At 37.6% G+C, this 22,810-nt stretch overlaps 4 protein-coding genes across 7 annotated transcripts; 1 reads left to right on the forward strand and 3 right to left on the reverse strand.

The window, feature by feature from the left end:
• Positions 1–717: 717 nt before the first annotated feature.
• On the reverse strand, positions 718–5,131 carry LOC143465388 (synaptic vesicular amine transporter-like). Its single transcript, XM_076963629.1, has 10 exons — positions 4,989–5,131; positions 4,690–4,800; positions 4,139–4,468; positions 3,678–3,854; positions 3,465–3,601; positions 3,216–3,372; positions 2,987–3,134; positions 2,019–2,185; positions 1,801–1,949; positions 718–1,350 (listed from the first exon to the last, which is right to left on the reverse strand). The coding sequence occupies exons 2-10, from the start codon at positions 4,784–4,786 to the stop codon at positions 1,309–1,311; spliced, it is 1,404 nt and encodes a 467-aa protein (XP_076819744.1). The 5' UTR covers positions 4,787–4,800; positions 4,989–5,131; the 3' UTR covers positions 718–1,308.
• A 1,594-nt stretch (positions 5,132–6,725) lies between these two features.
• On the reverse strand, positions 6,726–11,279 carry LOC143464629 (synaptic vesicular amine transporter-like). 3 transcript variants are annotated; one of them, XM_076962515.1, is made up of 10 exons: positions 10,941–11,278; positions 10,607–10,717; positions 10,056–10,385; positions 9,595–9,771; positions 9,377–9,513; positions 9,002–9,158; positions 8,773–8,920; positions 7,861–8,027; positions 7,643–7,791; positions 6,726–7,197 (listed from the first exon to the last, which is right to left on the reverse strand). In XM_076962515.1, the coding sequence occupies exons 2-10, from the start codon at positions 10,701–10,703 to the stop codon at positions 7,156–7,158; spliced, it is 1,404 nt and encodes a 467-aa protein (XP_076818630.1). In that variant the 5' UTR covers positions 10,704–10,717; positions 10,941–11,278; the 3' UTR covers positions 6,726–7,155. The 3 variants fall into 3 exon arrangements, with proteins under 3 accessions (XP_076818630.1, XP_076818629.1, XP_076818631.1); XM_076962514.1 differs by having other exon boundaries at positions 10,904–11,276; XM_076962516.1 differs by having other exon boundaries at positions 7,103–7,194; positions 10,904–11,279.
• Positions 11,280–12,289: 1,010 nt separating this feature from the next.
• On the forward strand, positions 12,290–17,886 carry LOC143464630 (synaptic vesicular amine transporter-like). 2 transcript variants are annotated; one of them, XM_076962518.1, is made up of 10 exons: positions 12,290–13,123; positions 13,371–13,480; positions 13,696–13,884; positions 14,084–14,260; positions 14,342–14,478; positions 14,558–14,714; positions 14,781–14,928; positions 15,261–15,427; positions 15,494–15,642; positions 15,887–17,886. In XM_076962518.1, the coding sequence occupies exons 2-10, from the start codon at positions 13,384–13,386 to the stop codon at positions 15,941–15,943; spliced, it is 1,278 nt and encodes a 425-aa protein (XP_076818633.1). In that variant the 5' UTR covers positions 12,290–13,123; positions 13,371–13,383; the 3' UTR covers positions 15,944–17,886. The 2 variants fall into 2 exon arrangements, with proteins under 2 accessions (XP_076818633.1, XP_076818632.1); XM_076962517.1 differs by having other exon boundaries at positions 12,292–13,123; positions 13,696–14,025.
• LOC143464633 (selenoprotein F-like) lies at positions 16,816–21,748 on the reverse strand. Its single transcript, XM_076962519.1, has 5 exons — positions 21,590–21,748; positions 18,884–19,054; positions 18,166–18,229; positions 17,372–17,421; positions 16,816–17,300 (listed from the first exon to the last, which is right to left on the reverse strand). The coding sequence occupies exons 1-5, from the start codon at positions 21,668–21,670 to the stop codon at positions 17,172–17,174; spliced, it is 495 nt and encodes a 164-aa protein (XP_076818634.1). The 5' UTR covers positions 21,671–21,748; the 3' UTR covers positions 16,816–17,171.
• Between the last annotated feature and the right edge of the window lie 1,062 nt (positions 21,749–22,810).

Here is a 22,810-nt window from a genome sequence, read left to right on the forward strand (position 1 = left end):
GTTTCTTTTGATTGCAGGTCGGTGTCGAAATAGCATGCTGACGTTAGTTGTTGGTGAGGTTAATGGTTATGCCTCTGTTTGCAAATTGTTATTACAACGACCAAATTTGTACTGTGTGTTTGTCATGTGGTGAATTGGCATGAAGATGAAAAGTTTCGGCGTGCATACTGATGAGCTTAGTTCGTGGAAGTGCCACACCTTGCATAATGGCCGGGATTGTTGTTACACGGCTATTGTACTAAATGTGTGGCAGGGCTTTGCACACATGAGATTTACAGACATGTTTTGCAAAACGGTCACCGCAGTCAATCTTTTCACTTTTACATGAAAACGAACCAATGCAGATTAGTTTGTTTCAAAAACAATTTGCAACAATTATGAAGCAAAAATTAAAAGTACACTGCATGTTGTTTTGCCAAAATCTGTTATTATGCGCTCACTACTTCATTTCATAATTGTCCATGCTTTTTTGTTAATTATGGTACATAATTTTGGCTTTTAGCGACAATTTTTGTTTTTACTCTAACTCATAACAAGTAATCAAAGAATTTAAAGTGTAGTGCGGGCTTTCACGACATATTTGGCGTTTTTTGCATATGATGCTGCGCACATATGTCAAAGAAACGATTACAAGTACGTGAGTACATGCCAAGAATGACGTTAGGTATTTGTGGCACATGCCACCTGTAAAGCTAGCAACGTGGTACGAGGCAGGTGGTCGGTTACGACTGTTGTTGTAATTGCTGGTTCACAAAAAAGAAAAATTTCATAACGGACTTGTACGGATTGCCTGAAATGAATACAAGACGTAGATATTGTTCTATATTACAGACGCATTTTTATTATATCTATGGTAAAAGATGGACAAAAAAGAAACGGACTTACAAATTCTAAAGATTGTTGTAAGGCAAGATTATCTGGTAGAAAGTCATCAGAGTTATTTCAAATTTGTAAATAACGTTGTCATTGATACCATTTTAATCCAACTGCACGAGGACATATTTTGCGATAACAAATAAACATGATCATGTTCAATGGTAGAGTTCGTCATGTGCAATATAAACGGGTTTAAACGAAAATGGGTTTAAAAAATAACTTTGTGGTGAAAATGTTTTGGAAATTCCTGAAAAATTACTTTTGTCTTCTCATTCCACTAAGCTTTTTTTGCTGTCATTATGTCGTTTTGTCGCTTTCAAAACCTACGAAATTGCTTGGGAAGAAGATGTCGTAAAAAGGATAAAATAGAAACAAGTTACTGCAGTGCGGTGATTTGTATTGAAAATAAGATTCCTCTCTTAAGAAAAACGTTTAATCGTTTTTCTCGTCATTGGTCGAGTCTTCGAGCAGCTGCTAAAATACAAATAAAAAAATATCAATAAATGAGAGCTAATTACCTGCTGCAACATTATAATCCGTATATGAGTAGCCTTGCTTTAGTAAATCACCAGTTTAATTTTTCACTTGAACATTAGGCTACATGCTATTTGTCTCGGTTTAAAGCTTTTTTCAAATCACTGAGTATTTCTTTTACATGCACCCACAAAGCTAGGCCTGTCAATCGCGATCGCAGTCATTCATGCCCGCACTTGAATCCCCACATTTTTTACAGGTACCCGCCACTTATTTTTACCTATTCGCACGACCGCAGTAAAGCTACAACGGGTACCAGCAACCATCTCACGGGTTCGGAACTGCAAGTGCATTGGCGCGGGCATACCTGCGCGCCCACAGGAGCTAACATACTATTACAGTTATACCGTGCCTTACAGTGTATTAGTATTCACGCATAAACTCCCTCACCTGTGTTTCTTCAACTTGTGTTAATTTTTTCTTCGTCACGCACCACCGCACAGTTACAGCAAAAGCATAGACAAAACTAGCAATCGTAAAAATCCACATCATCCAAGAAAAACTTATACCCTGGACAATTCCCGCGCCAATTAGCGGCCCTGTAAGCAGCGGTCTCTTTTATGCTTTTCCTCGGCGGGACAATCACATGAGGTCAGTGTAATATTTACCAGCACAATTCCCAGTATTCATTGCAATGTCGGCCAACGCGTAGATACTTCCATAATCAGAGTCAAATAGGGCCTCACACAATACAGCCATATGAGGATAAATGCTTCCAGATATCACACCGATTCCGAAACCTGTCACCACGTTTGGACCAATCGTGGAGATAAAGCTGCAAGATAGAGATATGTTTCAGCATGTGGTTTAAGTCATTTAGCTGCGCTAATGGTAAGTTACTTGTTGTGGAAACACATAAAAGTATCGCTGTTTGCATTAGTAGAAAAATTCCATCAAAGGAAAGACTTGAATTAGAGCAAAAAAATTGTTTTAACAAAATGGATTATAAAATGGCAAGAAAATAACAAATGTGGAAAGGAATTAGGTTCATTAGCCAAATAAAGTCAAGTTTTGGACTGCAGCGAGTGAAATATAGAAGAAAGGTAAAAGATTTAACGTCGGTACGTCATAGTTATATTGGGATATGTGAGAGATGAACCGACCGGAAAATTTCTAGAAATTGATGAAGACAAAGAAGAACTCAGATAATATTAAAATTGACAAGGCAATGCAAAGATATTAAACATGTGGTCATGTGGCTGATTGATTGATTGATTGATTGATTGATTGATTTATTTATTTGATTGATTTATTTGATTTTTATTTGATTGCTTTCACAAACTATGGCTGCATGTTTTTATTCTTCTTATTCTCTCTACAGAATCTTGATACGCACGTTTTTAAAACGCAGAAAGTGAACTATAAAAGGATGCATTAAATAAGCGTTAATTAATGAAAGCACGAGGAGTAGCGTCATCAAAAATGCGTAATTTAACGCATCATGAACGCAAAATGCAAAAGAACGGAACGAAGACGTTATAGATCCTTCAAAAATATAGTTACTCGTTTGGAATAGGAATTGATGTACGAGGAAATTCAATTACTTTGTTCCCTTTTTAAGCTAACAGACTCTTACCTTGATGAAAATGGCAATGCAACAAGTCCTACGGCGAGGATAAGTGCGCCTACAACTGCGACAGCTACCGGCCAGCGTTTCAATGGAGTAAAATTGGTCAAATTTGGTGTCAGGCCAAAAACCACATACATTGGCAAGAAAGTCAAACCTAAGAACAGGTTAATTATAAAACACTCAAATAGAGGTAAGGCTAAAGACAGGTAAGGAATTGCAGCGCATAAAAACATACCTATTTCCCAATTGGGGGGATGAAAGCGCCCAATTAACCAGGCTGGCATCGTACTGTTAATCGCTGCCAAAACGATACCTCCCAGTAGAAGCGTAGCAAGGTCAATGAGAATGTCGATGTTCTTGATCATTTTCCACATGTTCGTTGGCTTTCTTTCCTATTACAGTTTGTTTCATGACTCCATAGATATCAAAAGGTAAAGTAATTGCATAGAAATTAAAAATTCTTCTTAAAATCTTTCAAACTTACTTGTTCAATTCGTTCGATCTTTAGACAACTGTAAAATATTTGCAAGATTCCAAACAAAGCTATCAACCCGGCAAGAAGAAAAAAAGTGGCTTCTTTACCAGTAAAAGCGGTCATTACGCTCCCGTAAGGTGGTCCAACTTTGTTAGAACATTGAAATTTACTTTATTTAGAGTTGGTGGCTAAGATACCAAGCATATTGAACAAAGCACTTACTTGCCGTGCCAACACCTATCATGCCATAAGAAAGACCGATCATTTCTCCTCTTCGATCCGGGTCAGGAAACGTCCTAGCCAACAGGGTCATCCCTCCCGCCGCGTTACATGCAGAACCTATGCCTTGTACCGCTGCCGATGCCAGTAGAACTGGATAAGACTGCCCCAATGCATACCCTGTTCGTACATTTAACACAGTAATTGCAAAGTTAAAGACATATCCAGAAACAAAGCAAAGAATGATTAAATTTATAAGAAGGACTTATCTGAAACGATAAGGTTTATGCTAAGAAAATCAAGGGAAAGATATTGAACTAAACATTGCTGTTGGTACTGATAAAACTTAAGTGAATGTTTTGCTGGGCCCACCCGTTTTAAAAAGTTGAATCGAAATACCAGCCGTTGTCAGTTCAATATAATGACGTCATCACGTCAGTAAATTGTGACACAACAAAACAAACCTATTGCAGTTAGGCAGAGGATTACTGCCCCAGCAAACATGGGAATGCTGTATCCAATCCTGTCAATCAACGGTCCTACCAGCAAGTCGGTAACAACTTGTACGGCAGGTTTGACGGCAAATATTAAGGCGATTTTTACAGCTTGCGTTGCAAGATAAGCTTTTTCTGCTTCTTGGAGATTTTGTGCCGCGGCTGTTGGTGAAATTAGAATCATATTTACAGTCGTTGCTTCCGAAGTGGCGTTTGTTGATGTATCTAAATGTCCGCTTTCCTTCAACTCTGATTGAGATCTTAAATGTATTTTCCATAGCACTACTGGAGCGATTGGAACTGCAAAAAGGAAATTAAATTAAATCGGCCAACGTAAAGGCTACGTCGTAAACTGGATTTTTCCCAAAACAACTCATATCTGTTTATCTCAATTTGAGCTTCAATATCCACTGGTGCTGAAAAAATGCCTTTTGTCAAATAGTAATCAAAGTAGATTGTAGGGTTAACCTGAGTAGAATTAAGGGTTTGGAAGTAATAAGATTCTGAAAACTTAAACTCACTCATAGCTGTTTGAAGTGTGTAATCGAGGAATACCATTGAAGCTACGATAACCACAGCAAATATGCTGGAGCTTTGCATTTGTTGTAAAAGATTCATTCTATTTTTTCCAGCTGAAAACAACGTTAGTTTTAGCGTTTAAATATTTTTTGATTGGCATTACTCATATACTGTAGTTATGACTTGTTGTATGGCGCACTATAATCATTCATATACAACGATTGATGTTTTTTTTTTCACAACAATTTTTATTATATGACTAACTTTAGTCTGCTAATTCCATGTTCTTTTTTCATTTTACCTTTGACGAATTGAAACTTCTTTCAAATTGTTTTCACCTTATTGAAGGAAACCTCAGCCGGTTCTTTTCTTCTTTTAGCGGCGAAAATTTAACGAAGCTCACAAAAGGTGAGCTTTTCAATCAAGATCGTTCCAAGACTGGCATATCGACAAACTCACGTTGTGAGTAAATTGCGTTATATACCAGCCGTAACCTCCTCCTCGACGTAATAATACGCAGATGTTAACTTCGGGTCCCTTCCTGTCACTTCGAGTGCTTCCTTACTGCGCATCGCGCTGCTAATACCAACAGTTTGCATTTTGCTTGTTTTTAATTTTTTTCATTTTGCTTGTTTGCTTGTTTTGCTTGTTTTCTAAAAGTAAGGCCTTAGTTGCTGAAGGAAAAGTGGCGTTGGGTATCGTTTGACGGCTGAGTTGAATGGCATAATTCAGATTTACAAGCATTCCTGTGCTCGTTAACCATTAGGCCAACACTAGTTGGCGTACCCATGTGGTGTTCATTGCAATCCCTAAATAGTCGCACCTTAAGTGAATGTCCAAATATTGACAAGCGAAATTATTACATTTTGTCAAAAATGCTCTTCACTGCGTCGATGATTCCTTTAGCTGTGCGGCGTTCCCAGCACCTACTCGGAGGACAAGCAAACGCACAACAAAGTTTCCCAGCTGCTTAGTGTATTCCGTGATGCAAAATTCCGTTTATTCGGTTTTTGAAAGGGATCTTTGTGAAAATATCTCTTAAATTTATGCTGTATTTTGCATTACAATTCAAATTTTATGTGATTTTGACAATCCCTGCTTCCATTAAACCATTCTTACTTCTTCCTATTCTATTCTATAGCTCTTTTGTCATTCAACACATTTTGGTTGTTGGGTTACTCGCAAGAAATATTGACTATTAATCGCGCAAACAAAATATTGCAAGTAACTTTGCCGTTAGCTGGCTAACTGTACACGGAGCAACGTTAAACATGTAGTTCAAAGTAGAGGGTAGCCTGGAACAGGTTTTATTTATTGTTTCTATGGCTGTGAAAATAAGTGGCTTCGTTGGAGATGCATCAGGCAAATTTTAGCATTGTGTTTTTAATCCCAAGATCAACTAGCTAAATTACCCAAACCCACAGAATAATCAAGGCATTGTGGATATAATCTTGCCAGGTCCTTCGAGGCAACTTTTGCGCAGATCAAAACAAAAGAGAAAAATCAAAAAACTCTTTCACACACTACAAAGGAAAGCATGAGACAGTTAAAGGTTGAATTATTGTCGAATTATTGAATTCAAAATCGTCCATGATTTTTTGTTAAGTATGATGCATGCTGGACTTTTACATGTAATATCGTTGATACAAAATAAACTTTTAGCGACAATTTTTGTTTTTACTCTAACTCATAACAAGTAATCAAAGAATTTAAAGTGTAGTGCGGGCTGCCACGACATATTTGGCGTTTTTTGCATATTATGCTGCGCACATACGTCAAAGAAACGATTACAAGTACGTGAGTACATGCCAAGGATGACGTTAGGTATTTGTGGCATACGCCACCTGTAAAGCTAGCAACGTGGTACGAGACAGGTGGTCGGTTACGACTGTTGTTGTAATTGCTGGTTCACAAAAAAGAAAAATTTCATAACGGACTTGTACGGATTGCCTGAAATGAATATAAGACGTAATTATTATTTTGTATTATAGACGCATTTATATTATATCAATGGTGAAAGATGGACAAATAAGAAACGGACTTACAAATTCTAAAGATTGTTGTAAGGCAAGATTTTCTGGCAGAAAGTTATCAGAGTTATTTCACATTTGTAAATAACGTTTTCATTGATATCAATTTAATCCAACTGCACGAGGACATATTTTGCGATAACAAACAAACACGATTATGTTCAATGGTAGAGTTCGTCATGTGCAATATAAACGGGTTTAAACAAAAATGGGTTTAAAAAATAACTTTGTGGTGGAAATGTTTTGGAAATTCCTGAAAAATTACTTTTGTCTTCTCATTCCACTAAGCTTTTTTTGCTGTCATTATGTCGTTTTGTCGCTTACAAAACCTACGAAAATCCTTGGGATGAAGATGTCTTAAAAAGGATAAAATGGAAACCAGTTATTACAGTGCGGTGATTTGTATTGAAAATAAGATTCCTCTCATAGGAAAAACATTTAATCGTTTTTCTCGTCATTGGTCGAGTCTTCGAGCAGCTGCTAAAATACAAATAAAAAAATATCAATAAATGAGAGCTAATTACCTGCTGCAACATTATAATCTGTAATTGCGTATCCTTACTTTAGTAAATCACCAGTCTAATTTTTCACTTGAACATTACATGCTACTAGTCTCGGTTTAAAGCATTTTTCAAATCACTGAGCATCTCTTCTACATGCACCTACAAATCTAGGCTTGTCATCCGCGACCGCAGTCATTCATGCCCGCACTTGCATGCCCACATTTTTTACAGGTACCCGCCACTTATTTTTACCTATTCGCACGACCGCAGTAAAGCTACAACGGGTACCAGCAACCATCTCACGGGATCGGAACTGCAAGTGCATTGGCGCGGGCATACCTGCGCGCCCACAGTAGCTAACATACTATTACAGTTATACCGTGCCTTACAGTGTATAGGTATTCACGCGTAATTTTCCTCACCTGTGTTTCTTCAACTTGTGTTAATTTTTTCTTCGTCACGTACCACCGCACAGTTACAGCAAAAGCATAGACAAAACTAGCAATCGTAAAAATCCACATCATCCAAGAAAAACTTATACCCTGGACAATTCCCGCGCCAATTAGCGGCCCTGTAAGCAGCGGTCGCTTTTATGCTTTTCCTCGGCGGGACAATCACATGAGGTCAGTGTAATATTTACCAGCACAATTCCCAGTATTCATTGCAATGTCGGCCAACGCGTAGATACTTCCATAATCAGAGTCGAAGAGGGCCTCACACAATACAGCCATATGAGGATAAATGCTTCCAGATATCACACCGATTCCGAAACCTGTCACCACGTTTGGACCAATCGTGGAGATAAAGCTGCAAGATAGAGATATGTTTCAGCATGTGGTTTAAGTCATTTAGCTGCGCTAATGGTAAGTTACTTGTTGTGGAAACACATAAAAGTATCGCTGTTTGCATTAGTAGAAAAATTCCATCAAAGGAAAGACTTGAATTGGAGCAAAAAAATTGTTTTAACAAAATGGATTATAAAATGGCAAGAAAATAAAAAATGTGGAAAGGAATTAGGTTCATTAGCCAAATAAAGTCAAGTTTTGGACTGCAGCGAGTGAAATATGGAAGAAAGGTAAAAGATTTAACGTCGGTACGTCATAGTTATATTGGGATATGTGAGAGATGAACCGACCGGAAAATTTGTAGAAATTGATGAAGACAAAGAAGAACTCAGATAATATTAAAATTGACAAGGCAATGCAATGATATTAAACATGTAGTCATGCGTGGCTGTTTATTTGATTGCTTTCACAAACTATGGCTGCATATTTTTATTCTTCTTATTTTCTCTACAGAATCTTGATACACACGTTTTTAAAACGCAGAAAGTGAACTATAAAAGGATGCACTAAGTAAGCGTTAATTAATGAAAGCACGAGGAGTAGCGTCAGCAACAATGCGTAATTTAACGCATCATGAACGTAAAACGCAAAAGAACGGAACGATGACGTCATAGATCCTTCAAAAATATAGTTACTCGTTTGGAATAGGAATTGATGTAGGAAATTCAATTATTATGTTGCCTTTTTTTAAGCTAACGGACTCTTACCTTGATGAAAATGGCAATGCAATAAGTCCTACGGCGAGGATAAGTGCTCCCACAACTGCGACAGCTACCGGCCAGCGTTTCAATGGAGTAAAATTGGTCAAATTTGGTGTCAGGCCAAAAACCACATACATTGGCAAGAAAGTCAAACCTAAGAACAGGTTAATTATAAAACACTCAAATACAGGTAAGGCTAAAGACAGGTAAGGAATTGCAGCGCATAAAAACCTACCTATTTCCCAATTGGGGGGGTGAAAGCGCCCAATTAACCAGGCTGGCATTGTACTGTTAATCGCTGCCAAAACGATACCTCCCAGTAAAAGCGTGGCAAGGTCAATGAGAATGTCGATATTCTTTATCATTTTCCACATGTTCGTTGGCTTCCTTTCCTGTTATAGATTGTTTAATGACTCGCAATTCAATTCGCGATTCAACGCACCCAAAATGACAGACCCCATGAAAATGACCCCCAAATAAATCAGAATGTCGAAGTCTTTTAATAATATCCACATGTTTTTTGGCTTCTCATCCTGTCATCGTTTAATTCATGATACCATAGATATCAAAAAGTAAAGTAATCGCAGAAATAATCATCTTTCAAACTTACTTGTTCAATTCGTTCGATCTTTAGACAACCGTAAAATAACTGCAAGATTCCAAACAAAGCTATCAACCCGGCAAGAAGAAAAAAAGTGGCTTCTTTACCAGTAAAAGCGGTCATTACGCTCCCGTAAGGTGGTCCAACTTTGTTAGAATAAGTTATTGAAATTTACTTTATCTAGAGGTGTAGGCTAAGACACCAAGCGTATTTAACATAGCACTTACTTGCCGTGCCAACACCTATCATACCATAAGAAAGACCGATCATTTCTCCTCTTCGGTCTGGGTCAGGAAAGGTCCTAGCCAATAGGGTCATCCCACCCGCCGCGTTACATGCAGAACCTATGCCTTGTACCGCTGCCGATGCCAGTAGAACTGGATAAGACTGCCCCAATGCATACCCTGTTCGTACATTTAACACAATAATTGCAAAAATAACGACATATCCAGAAACAAAGCAAAGAATGATTAAATTTATAAGAAGGACTTACCTGAAACGATAAGGTTTATGTTAAGAAAATCAAGGGAAAGATATTGAACTAAACATTGCTGTTGGTACTGATAAAACTTAAGTGAATGTTTTGCTGGGCCCACCCGTTTTAAAAAGTTGAATCGAAATAACAGCTGTTGTTAGTTCAAAATAATGACGTCATAACGTCAGTAAAATGTGACACAACAAAACAAACCTATTGCAGTTACGCAGAGGACTACTGCCCCAGCAAACATGGGAATGCTGTATCCAATCCTGTCAATCAACGGTCCTACCAGCAAGTCGGTGACAACTTGTACGGCAGGTTTGACGGCAAATATTAAGGCGATTTTTACACCTTGCGTTGCAAGATAAGCTTTTTCTGCATCTTGGAGATTTTGTGCCGTGGCTGTTGGTGAAGTTAGCGTCATATTTACAGTCGTTGCTTCCGAAGTGGCGTTTGTTGACGTATCTAAATGTCCGCTTTCCTTCAACTCTGATTGAGATCTTAAATGTATTTTCCATAGCACTACTGGAGCGATTGGAACTGCAGAAAGGAAATTAAATTAAATCAGCCAACGTAACGGCTACGTCGTAAACTGGATTTTTCCCAAAACAACTCATATCTGTTTATCTCAATTTGAGCTTCAATATCCACTGGTGCTGAAAAAATGCCTTTTGTCAAATAGTAATCAAAGTACATTGTAGGGTTAACCTGGGTAGAATTAAGGGTTTGGAAGTAATAAGATTCTGAAAACTTAAACTCACTCATAGCTGTTTGAAGTGTGTAATCGAGGAATACCATTGAAGCTACGATAACCACAGCAAATATGCTGGAACTTTGCATTTGTTGTAAAAGATTCATTCTATTTTTTCCAGCTGAAAACAACGTTAGTTTTAGCGTTTAAATATTTTTTGATTGGCATTACTCATATACTGTAGTTATGACTTGTTGTATAGCGCACTATAATCATTCATATACAACGATGGATGTTTTTGTTTTCACAACCAGTTTTATTATGACTAACTTTAGTCTGCTAATTCCATGTTCTTTTTTCATTTTACCTTTGACGAATTGAAACTTCTTTCAAATTGTTTTCACCTTATTGAAGGAAACCTCAGCCGGTTCTTTTCTTCTTGTAGCGGCGAAAATTTAACGAAGCTCACAAAAGGTGAGCTTTTCAATCAAGATCGTTCCAAGACTGGCATATCGACAAACTCACGTTGTGAGTAAATTGCGTTATATACCAGCCGTAACCTCCTCCTCGACGTAATAATACGCAGATGTTAACTTCGGGTCCCTTCCTGTCACTTCGAGTGCTTCCTTACTGCGCATCGCGCTGCTAATACCAACAGTTTGCATTTTGCTTGTTTTTAACCTAAAAGTAAGGCCTTAGTTGCTGAAGGAAAAGTGGCCTTGGGTATCGTTTGACGGCTTAGTTGAATGGCATAATTCAGATTTACAAGCATTCCTGTGCTCGTTAACCATTAGGCCAACACTAGTCGGCGTACTCATGTGGTGTTCATTGCAATCCCTAAATAGTCGCATCTTAAGTGAATGTCCAAATATTGACAAGCGAAATTATTACATTTTGTCAAAAATGCTCTTCACTGCGTCGATGATTCCTTTAGCTGTGCGGCGTTCCCAGCACCTACTCGGAGGACAAGCAAACGCACAACAAAGTTTCCCAGCTGCTTAGTGTATTCCGTGATGCAAAATTCCGTTTATTCGGTTTTTGAAATGGAATTTTGTGAAAATATCTCTTCCATTTACGCTGTATTTTGCATTAAAATTCAAATTTTATGTGAATTTGACAATCCCTGCTCCCATTAAACCATTCTTACTTCTTCCTATTCTATTCTATGGCTGTGTTGTCATTCAACACATTTTGGTTGTCGGTTTACTCGCAAGAAATATTGACTATTAATCGCGCAAACAAAATATTGCAAGTTATTTTGCCGTTAGCTGGCTAACTGTTCACGTAGCAACGTTGAAAATAGATGTTATTGCAGTTATGCTTTGTGCACAAAAATTTAAAGTATTTGAAGCATTCACTGAATAGATAATTCTGTTTGTCCAGTTCAGATGGCGGGAAACATTTCTTCCGAACAAAGTTTCAAAGTTTTTTTCAATTTACCAAAAAAATTATCATCTATGTACAGACAAAAAAAAATTAACCGCTGAATTAGGAAAACAATCTTGTGATATTTGTCTATTTAAATCAATACAAAATGAAGGCGTTTATCGTTTAAGACGTTTCTTTTTGTATGAAGCCTGATTCTCAATTTGGTTGAATAGACTTGAATAAGATAATGCCTGACGGCGGGAAGGGAAACATTAGTTCAAAGCGGAGGGAAGCCCGGACCAGGTTTTATTTCTTGTTTCTATGGCTGTGAAAATAAGTGGCTTCGTTGGAGATGCATCAGGCAAATTTTAGCTTTGTTTTTTTAATCCCAAGATCAACTAGCTAAATTACCCAAACCCACAGAATAATCAAGGCATAGTGCATATATACTTGCCAAATCCTTCGAGGCAACTTTTGCGCAGAGCAAAAAAAGGGAAAAAATCAAAAAACTCTTTCACACACTACGAAGGAAAGCATGAGACAGTTAAAGGTTGAATTATTGACATAATTGATTTTAAGACACAGTAATAACGGCCACATTTTCATAAACAATGAAAAGATATGTAAAATGATGCGATTGCATTGGGACAACGATAAATATTGCATTAGGTACTGGGTAGATTGCATGATGGTTGGCCTGATACTAAGCACCCAACAAACAGTCTTATTAGGCTTGAGCAGCAGTCTAGGTTATGCACCTGTTTTCCCGTTCGTTCTTTGTGAGCTTTGTTCTTTTTGCACTTTGTTATAACAAGATGAGCGTCAAATGTTTCACTCCCAGCAGTCAATTGTGGCAAAAAAACGAATGGAGCCGATGCATAGAATCAACAAATCTGATAAATCTGGCCACACAAACAAGTAGTCACAAGATGCTGATTAGGTTGCTTTCACGTCTATCTGAGAAGCCATTTTTCCCGTTCAAAACGAACACATCCTGGGCAGACTGTTTGCACATAGTGTCGAGTGCGCAGCTTGGAAGCAACGGGAAGGAAACTGGAGTCGAGTGCTGCAACGTAGAAGGAAGGGGTTTAAACTGGTGTAAGGAGGAATTTTCTCATAAGGTTATTTTGTCCATGAGTCAGTCCTAGAGCGACTTTTGATTGAAAAGCTCGTTTTATTGTGAGCTTCGTTAACTCTACTTTGCAATAAGAAGGACGAGGTGAGCTAACTTCGAATAATCTAAAAACAATTGTAAAGAGATGTTTTGTTTGCGCATTTATTTGAGATCCAACGTCAAAGCCTAAAAACAGCATAAAACTAGCAAACAAATATGATCCGTAATTTCTTTGCTTTGGAGGTACAGTTGAATTTATCGTTTATTTTATCAATGGTTATCCTACGGTAAGTCCCGTACGCGTGAAACGCAGTGTTGAGTAACTACAACTACACATTAACGTTGTTTTCAGCTGGAAAAGGAAAATGAATCTTTTACAACAAATGCAAAGTTCGAAAATATTAGCTGTGGTTATCGTGGCTTCCATTGTCTTCCTCGACTACACACTCACAGGAGCGATAGGTGAGAGCTAGTTTTGAGAGCCCTGGTCAATTCAATCCTGATTGAATCTAAAATTGACCCAGTGGCCTATTTGTCTAAGTACTTTGAACCCGGTCAGATATATTGGGACTGAATTGGGTTAAATTGTGATAAATGGAGTTGAATTGAGTAGAAAAGAATTAAGTTCACGACCGGTTTTACGTTGGCCGCTTTAAAGCTTAATTTTCTCTCTGCAGTTCCAATCGTTCCAACCTTGTTATGGAAAATACATTTAAGGTCCCAATTAGACCTGAAGGAAAGCAGCCATTTAGATACGTCGACAAACGCCACTTCCGAAGCAACGACTGTAAATATGACTCTAATTTCACCAACAGCCGCGGCACAAAATCTCCAAGATGCAGAAAAAGTTTATCTTGCAACGCAAGGTGTAAAAATCGCAGCAATATTTGCCGCCAAAACTGTAACGGAAATGATCACCGATCTGTTCGTCGGTCCATTGATTGACAGGATCGGACACAGCGTTCCTATGTTTGCTGGGGCAGTGTTTCTCTGTACAGCTGCAATAGGTTTGTTTTGTTGCGTTGCATTTTACTGACGTCGTGATTTTCTTGTCTGTGCTTACAGGTTTTGCATTGGGGCAGTCTTACGCTGTTCTATTGGTATCCCCCGCGGTACAAGGCATAGGCTCTGCTTGTAATACGGCGGCCGGGATGACAATGCTGGCTAGGACCTTTCCTGAGGAGGAGCAGAGGGGGAAAATCATTGGAATAACCTTCGGCATGTTAGGTGTCGGCTCAGCATGTAAGTGCTGTGTTAAATATGTTTGTTATCATAGCCTACAACTCTAGATAAAGTAAATTTCAATAACTTATTCTAACAAAGTTGGACCACCTTACGGGAGCGTAATGACCGCTTTTACTGGTAAAGAAGCCACTTTTTTTCTTCTTGCCGGGTTGATAGCTTTGTTTGGAATCTTGCAGTTATTTTACAATTGTCTAAAGATCGAACGAATTGAACAAGTAAGTTTGAAAGATGATCATTTCTACGCAATTACTTTACACTTTGATTTCTATGGTGTCATGAATTAAACTACGACAGGATGAGAAGCCAAAAAACATGTGGATATTATTAAAAGACATCGACATTCTGATTTATCTGGGAGTTATTTTCATGGGGTCTGTCATTTTGGGTGCGTTGAATGGCACATTTACAACCTGGTTAATCGAGCGTTTTCATCCTCACAACTGGGAACTAGGTAAGTCTACGAACATGATTAAGTGTGCCCGTCATATCATGTATTTCATTATGAACTTGTTTTTAGGCTTGGCTTTCTTGCCATTGTTTGGTCTTTTTGGTCTGGCGTCAAACATGATTAATTTTACCCCATTAAAACGCTGGCCGATAGCTGTCGCGGTTTTGGGCTCAGTTATATTTTGCATTGGGCTTGTTGCGCTTCCATTTACACCAAGGTAAGGCAAAAGTACACGTAATCTTAATGATAATAGATTTGTTAACAGCACTGTTAACAGTTCTGTCACGTTAGTCACTTATTAAATTTCCCTGTGGGTTAAACTGCTTGTTTAGCTGCTGAGAAAAAAATTTGACTTTATTCGCTTTTTTTTAATCGTTTTCATCTCGTAGCAAAACGCAATGAATGTTTTTTAAACATTAAAAAAAAAAAAACTTAAATCAACTTCACTTATGCGAGTTGTGCGTAGGTTAATAGCGTCTTAAGCGTCTTTACCACCAGCATATCATACGTCAAGTAAACCACGTGCGGAAACATATTTCCATCTTGCAGCTTTGTTTCCACAATTGGTCCAACCTTGGTGATAGGTTTGGGAATCGGTCTGGTTACCGGAAGCATTTACCCAGACTTGGCTGTGTTGAGTGAGACCAGACACGACTCTGATTACGGAAATGTTTACGCCTTGGCCGACATTGCCATTATGGTTGGCTTTTTTGTTGGTAAGTACAGTTACGTTGTGTGACTGAGACGCCGGGCAAACATGTATAAGCGACCATTTTTCACAGGGCCGCTAATTGGCGCGGGAATTGTTCATGCTTTAAATTTTTCTTGGATGATGTGGATTTTAGCGATTGTTAGTATTGTTTACGCTTTGGCGTTAGCTGTTCGCTTTTACGTGACGAAGAAAAAAACAACACAAGTTGAGGAAACTCAAGTGAGTCATTTTATCAGCTTTCGTGGAGATGTGTGACTCGCGTTGAAAACTTTGCATGAGCTTAAAACACTAATATAATGTTTATGTAAAAAAGAAACTGGTGTGACTTGTAATTTTATGAAGTAAGGTTACATAAACGCAATAATGACGTAACTATGCTAGAAACCTAACTATATCCTTAATATTTCCGAGACAAGGAATCACCTTAATTCCGTTACTTAACCATTTTTCACATATTTTTTAGCAATTGCTCGACGACCCGATCAATAATGAAAACAACGACGAAAAAGAAGTTTCCTGAAGGAAGAAATTTTGTTTGCAACTTCCAAACCACCTCGCTTCAGCTTTGCCTGTTATTTCGACTGCATCCGACGTTTTTTGCAATTTCCTTGATTTTTGATAAAATAATACAGGCATAACAAATAAGCATTGTGGACTTAAGATGACCAAAATGTAATGTACTGCATAACTGTTTATTTAGGTTCCACAGTGATTGCACCCACAGAATTGCACTCACACAGAATTGCATACGTTCGGAGTTTCGAACTGCAAGAAACAAATACTGTAATATATAAGGAAACACGTTACGTACGTGCGATAGATAACAGTTAAATGAATTAGGAAAACGTGGCTAGCCTAACAGGTAAGTTACACGCATAGATATAGTATAAACACTGTATCGTTTATAAATCGTGTTTATGCTATATCTATGGTTACACAGCAACAGAATCGTTCCATCACCTACTATTGTTCGAATAAATGTTAGAATTCATAACTTGCCCTTGGCACTTCTCGGTGGGGAGACAGGATGGACATTAAACAAATTCCATTATAGTTTTCTGCTTCGGTGTTAATATTTCTTTTTTATTTCGAAAACTTGGAGGAGCAAATGCTGCCTCTGTATTCAGGCACTAAAACCCTAGGTACACCCCTGATTACGTGTGGATGTAATTTCGTATTGGTTTAATCCCTTGTGCGAGCAATTACGTTGCATGCAATGCCGTGGCCGACGTTTAAAACCAGTTTCAGTGTCCAGCAATAGGTTTAACTGACCAGCGACAGACTTATGGCCAAGATACCGAGCCCCAGAAAGACTTGAGTTATACCATTGGCTTTCAGCTATCTCCAAAGAATTTAAGCCGTTTCAGAGCAAACACATTGACTGAAACCGAATTAAAATATTGATACAATTTTATTCACATACTGAAATCTTTCCACCATTGACGCTTATTTTCACGTACAATGCGTTCTTGGTAGTTTCCGGGTCGACCGCCAACAAACATCAGAAACTTCACACCGAGACGGTTTCCAGAAATTTCTTCATTGAGCTGGCAGCAAGAGCATTTCAATACTCGGGAAAATTCACCTTTGACCTTTCCCCCAAAAGGTCAGTAGGAGAGCAACTAATGAACTGCATTGTTTTCAAATAATGGAGATATTTCACAACTAAATAACAGACGCACGAGAGTAATACGTAGAATACATGATATGACATTGAAATCAAATATTGCAGAGCTTTGTGCAGATTTTTATCGGACCAGTTTCTCATTGAGGAACTCCTCGACGCTGTCGGTGTTCCACTTGCTGATGCTCAGAGTCTCTTGGACATCTTTATTCTCATCCAGGAGTTTGATTACCGGCTCCGCTCCACGGATATACTGAATATTGAGACAAGTTGAAATCATAACCTGCGGCGGAATTAACTTTACATGATTTTAAAACAACCGACCTTAACATGTAGGTTTGAAAAAGTTCTGGATTTATCTCCTTTCACGAACGCTGTAACCGACATAAAAAAAACAGCTTAATGGGATAAAAGTAAAACACATCCACATTTAACCCAACTTGCTTGCAAACCATTTACACTTTTATCCAATCGATCTTGACAGCTTGATGGTTAGCGATAGATAGATAGCCTATTATTACTCAGTGATGGGATTTTATCAGTATGTGTGATGAATCCAACAGTAACTTTGTTCCCAATTTCAATTGAGTTGTTCACAATATGTCATGGCAAACTGGAAGTCTGCAACGCTTATTTTGTCAATTATGTTAGCCTGCTATATGTAGAACTACCGGCTGCAAGACATTGATGAAGGAAAGAGCCGAATTCAAACTGAAGTGAAAACGCATTGCTAAATGTTCACAGTTATTTGTGGGAGTTTTCTAAATATGTTGTAACTATGCGACATAAATTCTTTAATCTTGAACAATGCTGTTTGCAATAAATTTAAATTTCTTCTGTTTCAGGTAGATATTTTAATTTACAAAATATGTTAAGTTAAACGAATAATAATGCATGACCGATGATGTACAAAAAATATGCACTGTAGCGGTAGCTGTTGCCTTATCATGCATGTGAATATCAAGATTTACGGTGGTTTGCTGTGAGGTCACCACACAATTTGTCAATTGCTGATGTCAAAGCCAATTATAAATCTAATTTCTAAGTGACAATTCCGACATCATAAATTGTTCAATCCCATCACCGTTGTAGCTTCTAAGTGGTTATTTTCATCCTACCTTGGACTTGGGGGTAGCGTCCAATTTTTCATCCGCAAACTTCTAATCGAGCAAAAGGAAATTTCTAAACACCAGAAAAAAGATGAGCCCACAACCAGTAGTGACTTGTTATGATATAACAGTGGAAGACAGAATGACATTGTGTCAATAAATGTACACTACAGAGATAACATAAAACTGGTCTAACACACCAACTCTACATGCCCTTTATTACGTGTTTAAGGCCCTAAAAGGTTGTGAAAGGAAAGTTAAATCATCATTTTGCAGTTTACATACATTCTGGGACAACGTAGAAACTTCCACCAATCTAATGCAAACACAAGCTAACTCACACCGTGACTATTGGATGCCGCCATGACAATATACCTTTGATTTGAGGGTATCTTGGTAGCACTCATACACAAACTTCCAATATAGCATAATGCCACTGTCAAGTAAACCGACAATCAGACTTGCATTGAAAATGTTTTGCTTAAATTTTAATTTCTCACACAATTAACGTGCGATAGAATCCTAGTACATTGGTAATATAATTTAAGTTGTTTTAAATTGGAAAAAGAGATTTTACTATTTTAGTCCAGACATCAGTTATGCTGCTATAAGTTTCATTGTATTCCTGATATTTAAAACGCTCCGCCAAAGTGAGCTAATGAGGGCTTTATTGTATATTACATACATATCAATATAGAATTAATCTGTTAATTAATCTGCCACATACTTTGGTGCCGTCTTCTTCAGCTTCTGTCTGACAACATTGCAGACAATCACCCTGCAAAGACGTCAGATTGAACTGTGGCAAGAGATCACATGATCCACACATCAACTGCGACCCAAAGCCAAGTTCGGAACATTCCTGTGTGCTCAATTGTCCTCTGACATCAGAATGAACCTGAATTAATGTAATCACTAATCAGGCATAATTATTACGGCAAAATACAGTAACACAAACCAAATGCTTTGAACGAATTACAGAGATGTGACAAGGTTTAACCTAAGGGTAGTTCAATAACAAATGTAAAATCATGAAACAATAAATGCATATATTCAATATATAACTAGGCCTTTAAGCTAAACATTAACAAATAAAACACATTAGATAAAAAACCTCTAATCAAGAAACACCTTAAACAGAAACCATAAGCGAGGAGCAGAAAAAAAACATCTATATGACATATATTGCTCAATGTCCAAACCTGGAATGACCAAACAATAACATACAAACATCACAAAAGAGTATTAAAAGTGTGACAAGTGTGTATAAAAGTGTGACAAGTGTGTATAACACTCGACATAGTAAAGGCATAACCTTTGTATTAATTAAGAAAGGCTGATTATCAAAGACGGAAGTTCAACAATGAATTTGGTGCATAAATTACTTTGTTATTCAACATAATCAAGATGTAGTATGCCTGATTTGTCAAAGTACTATAGCAGTAATGAAAGATATGAAAGACAATGTTAAGCGCCACTAACATTTCAAACCATTCTGCTAAGTATGATTGAGGGTCAATTCCGAATTGATATAATACAGAAGTTGAAAAAGTCTTTGAGAAAACAGCAAGAGTTATAACAGAAACGGAGCTTTAAGATATCTGAAGCAATTGCAGAAGAAAGAAAGCCTTACAGTGATGGTGACTTCATAAGAATTGTTTAGAGATGTTTGCCGAAAATACGAGTCTGGAGAAGAAATATCTAGCAGAGCAACCAAGTCTTTCTTGTTTTACAGTAGCTCGCTGAATAGATGACCTTTAGGAAAATATTGAAGTTTCTCTGAAGGAGAGAAAAAGCAAATGATAATGATAATGCTCCGCTTATAGTATCGCTTTAGACGAACTTGAGCGAACTTCAGCGATACTGCTCAGCTGGTTGTTTTCATTAGAGGAGTAACAGATAATTTTGACATAATTGAAGAATTTTTGGATATGGCAAGTATGAAATCAACAACTTGTCGAGATATTTGCGAGGAGCTCATAAAATTGATGAAAAAGTATGAAATAGATCCTTCGAAGTTAGTTGGTAGTTAGTTAGCCACCGACGGAGCGCCATCAATGATAGGGAAAAATAATGGATTTGTTAAAAGATTCTTGGATGTTATTCAAACTCAAGATGTTTTAGTGAGGCATCCAGCCATTGCATGAACCATCAAGAAAACTTGTGTTCAAAAGTACTGGACTTTGGTGAAGTCATGAAAAATGTTGTAACGTGTGTAAATTACATTCGAGCGCTGGGATTGAATCATCGGCAGTTTAGTCGTTTCTGGAAGCGCTTGACTCTTATCTTGACTCTTTACTCCTGGATGTAAATTATTTTTGTGCAGTTAGATGCACTTTAAAGAGATTCTGGAATCTCATGGAGGATATTCAGACTTTTATGGAAAATAAAGATCAAGATGTTTCCTTTCTCAAAAATTGTCAATGGTTGAACAATTTTGCTTTTTTAACTGACATCACTCAGCATCCGATCTGAATGTGGAGTCACCAAGTAAGAAATCAAGGAAGTCATACGATCAAGCTAAACCCAGCTCTTTCAGCTATTAAAGACGGCGAAATGTCCATTCAAAGGGCCTCAGTGGCTTTCAATACGCAAAGCATAATGACTCACTTTTTATTTTGCATCACATCGTAAGAATACGATAATCGTTACGGTTAAGTTACGCCTATAGGATATGCGAGGTATACTAAAAACGTTTTAAAACTTGGCCCGTCCATTGTATAAATGCCAAAGTAAAAACGTAATTATTCGCAAATCAATGAATAAACACAGTTTACTATGCATTGCTCATAACTCCAGTGTTCTTCTTTAGTCTTGTACAGAACAAACTGCAGTACGGTTAAAGGCTAAATTCTTCATAAAAATACGTCCGCAAAAGCAGGGACAAGCGGACGCATTTATGGGGATGTCTGGCCGCATTTCAAAGGAGTGTCCAGAGTAACCCGGAAAAAGTAGTCTTGGAAGAAATAGTTTTGCTCCGTTTTCGCGTCAGTTGAAATTAATATAAAATTATAGTAAAAAAGTAAATTAAATTCTGCACAATATGGTGAAAACATTTTTTCTCTAGCCCTAGGCAAATGCATTTAATATGAGCTTTAAATCGCAAAGAAAAAATGTGGCCGCAATACCGCCATTAGACCCTAGAACAGGCCTGGCCAACCCGCGGCTCTTTGCCCGGTATTATGCGGCTCTTTCGTTCATATTCTATTTGTTTTTTAGCTTGTACAGTATAAATGACTTGTAAATTTCTGTCATTTTCATGTTGGTGTGTAACATTTACAAAAAACGTAGTTGAACAAAGGTGTGTATGTGAGTGAGGAAGAGACGGGGTGATATTCATGTGTGTCAAATCCTTGACATGTATTTTCCCTATTTTCCACAATGGTTTACATTATTACAAGCTAGCAATATAATCCACAAATTAACGTCCTACCAGGCCAAAGAGCATCAGCTGAAGTAACCTTCCAATGACATTTGACCCCACTTTGGAAGGCATTTTAACCTCAGGCCCCATTGCCCGATGAAGATATGTTCAACAGTTCGGCAACTTATTATTACTTATCACTGAAATTTGATTATACGTTAAATTATATGTTAAAGCACCAAGTAAACATGATAAAAAGGATTTTGTGGCCTAATGTGAAGAATAAGAAATAATCAGTACCCGATAGACTCCATTTCGCAAGTTTTTCCGAAGGGTACAAAAAATTCTTGTTAAAAGCAATTTAATAAAGTGTATCTGATGATTCTTACTCATACGACAGTTCACTAACGTACCACCGTCCTTTTACAGAAGAAAAATTGATTTTCCCTTTCCAGCCCCAGCTGCATTAGCACATGGGGTGGGAAACAACAAACAGTATTTAACCTATATACCAGCAGACTACCAGTAAGTTCGACTACCTTCAACTACCAGTAAGTTGTAAAGGCAAAGCTATAGGTACCGGCAGGCATTAGCCTATGAAGAAGTAGGTCTACCAGTAGGCTATTATTCCAGAATTCAAGATGCTCACAGCCCCGACTGGCGTTAGCGCACCTGTCGATTGCAAAGTAGGCTAATGCCGAATGCCGATTGCAAGTAAGCTACTACAATCTTAAAACCAGTAGGCTATACTTTGGTACCAGCAGAGCAAGGCTTAGGGCTTAAGGCAAAAATGTCTTTGCTAACGTGTCCCGTTGATAGACATCTTATATAAAATATCATTACCATGGGGAAACTTCCCTAACTCGAATTTAGTATACCTGAAAAGCAGCTGAACTGGTTCTGAAAGCGCATTAATAATTAATAAAAATACACGGAAAACAATATTTCTAACTCGATGCTCACTCTCCCCTAAACATTTCATCTAATTTTATTATGTGGCCAACTCTAAAGATGTTTGTTGCACCATTTTCCGTGAAGATAAAAACATATCTAAATGATTAATAAACAAGCAATATCGGGTATAAACAATATCGTATAATATACAATATAACAATATACAATAACATAATAATATACATACATACATAACATACATAACATACATAACATACATAACAATATAATATACATATCAATATCGACGATAACAACCCAAATCAAATCACGGTCAATTCAGTTCATCAAGTTCAAGTTCATCAAGTCAAGCACAAGTTTGAATTGTAATGTCAA

This window comes from Clavelina lepadiformis, chromosome 7, assembly GCF_947623445.1.
Source record: "Clavelina lepadiformis chromosome 7, kaClaLepa1.1, whole genome shotgun sequence".
NCBI lineage: Eukaryota > Metazoa > Chordata > Ascidiacea > Aplousobranchia > Clavelinidae > Clavelina > Clavelina lepadiformis.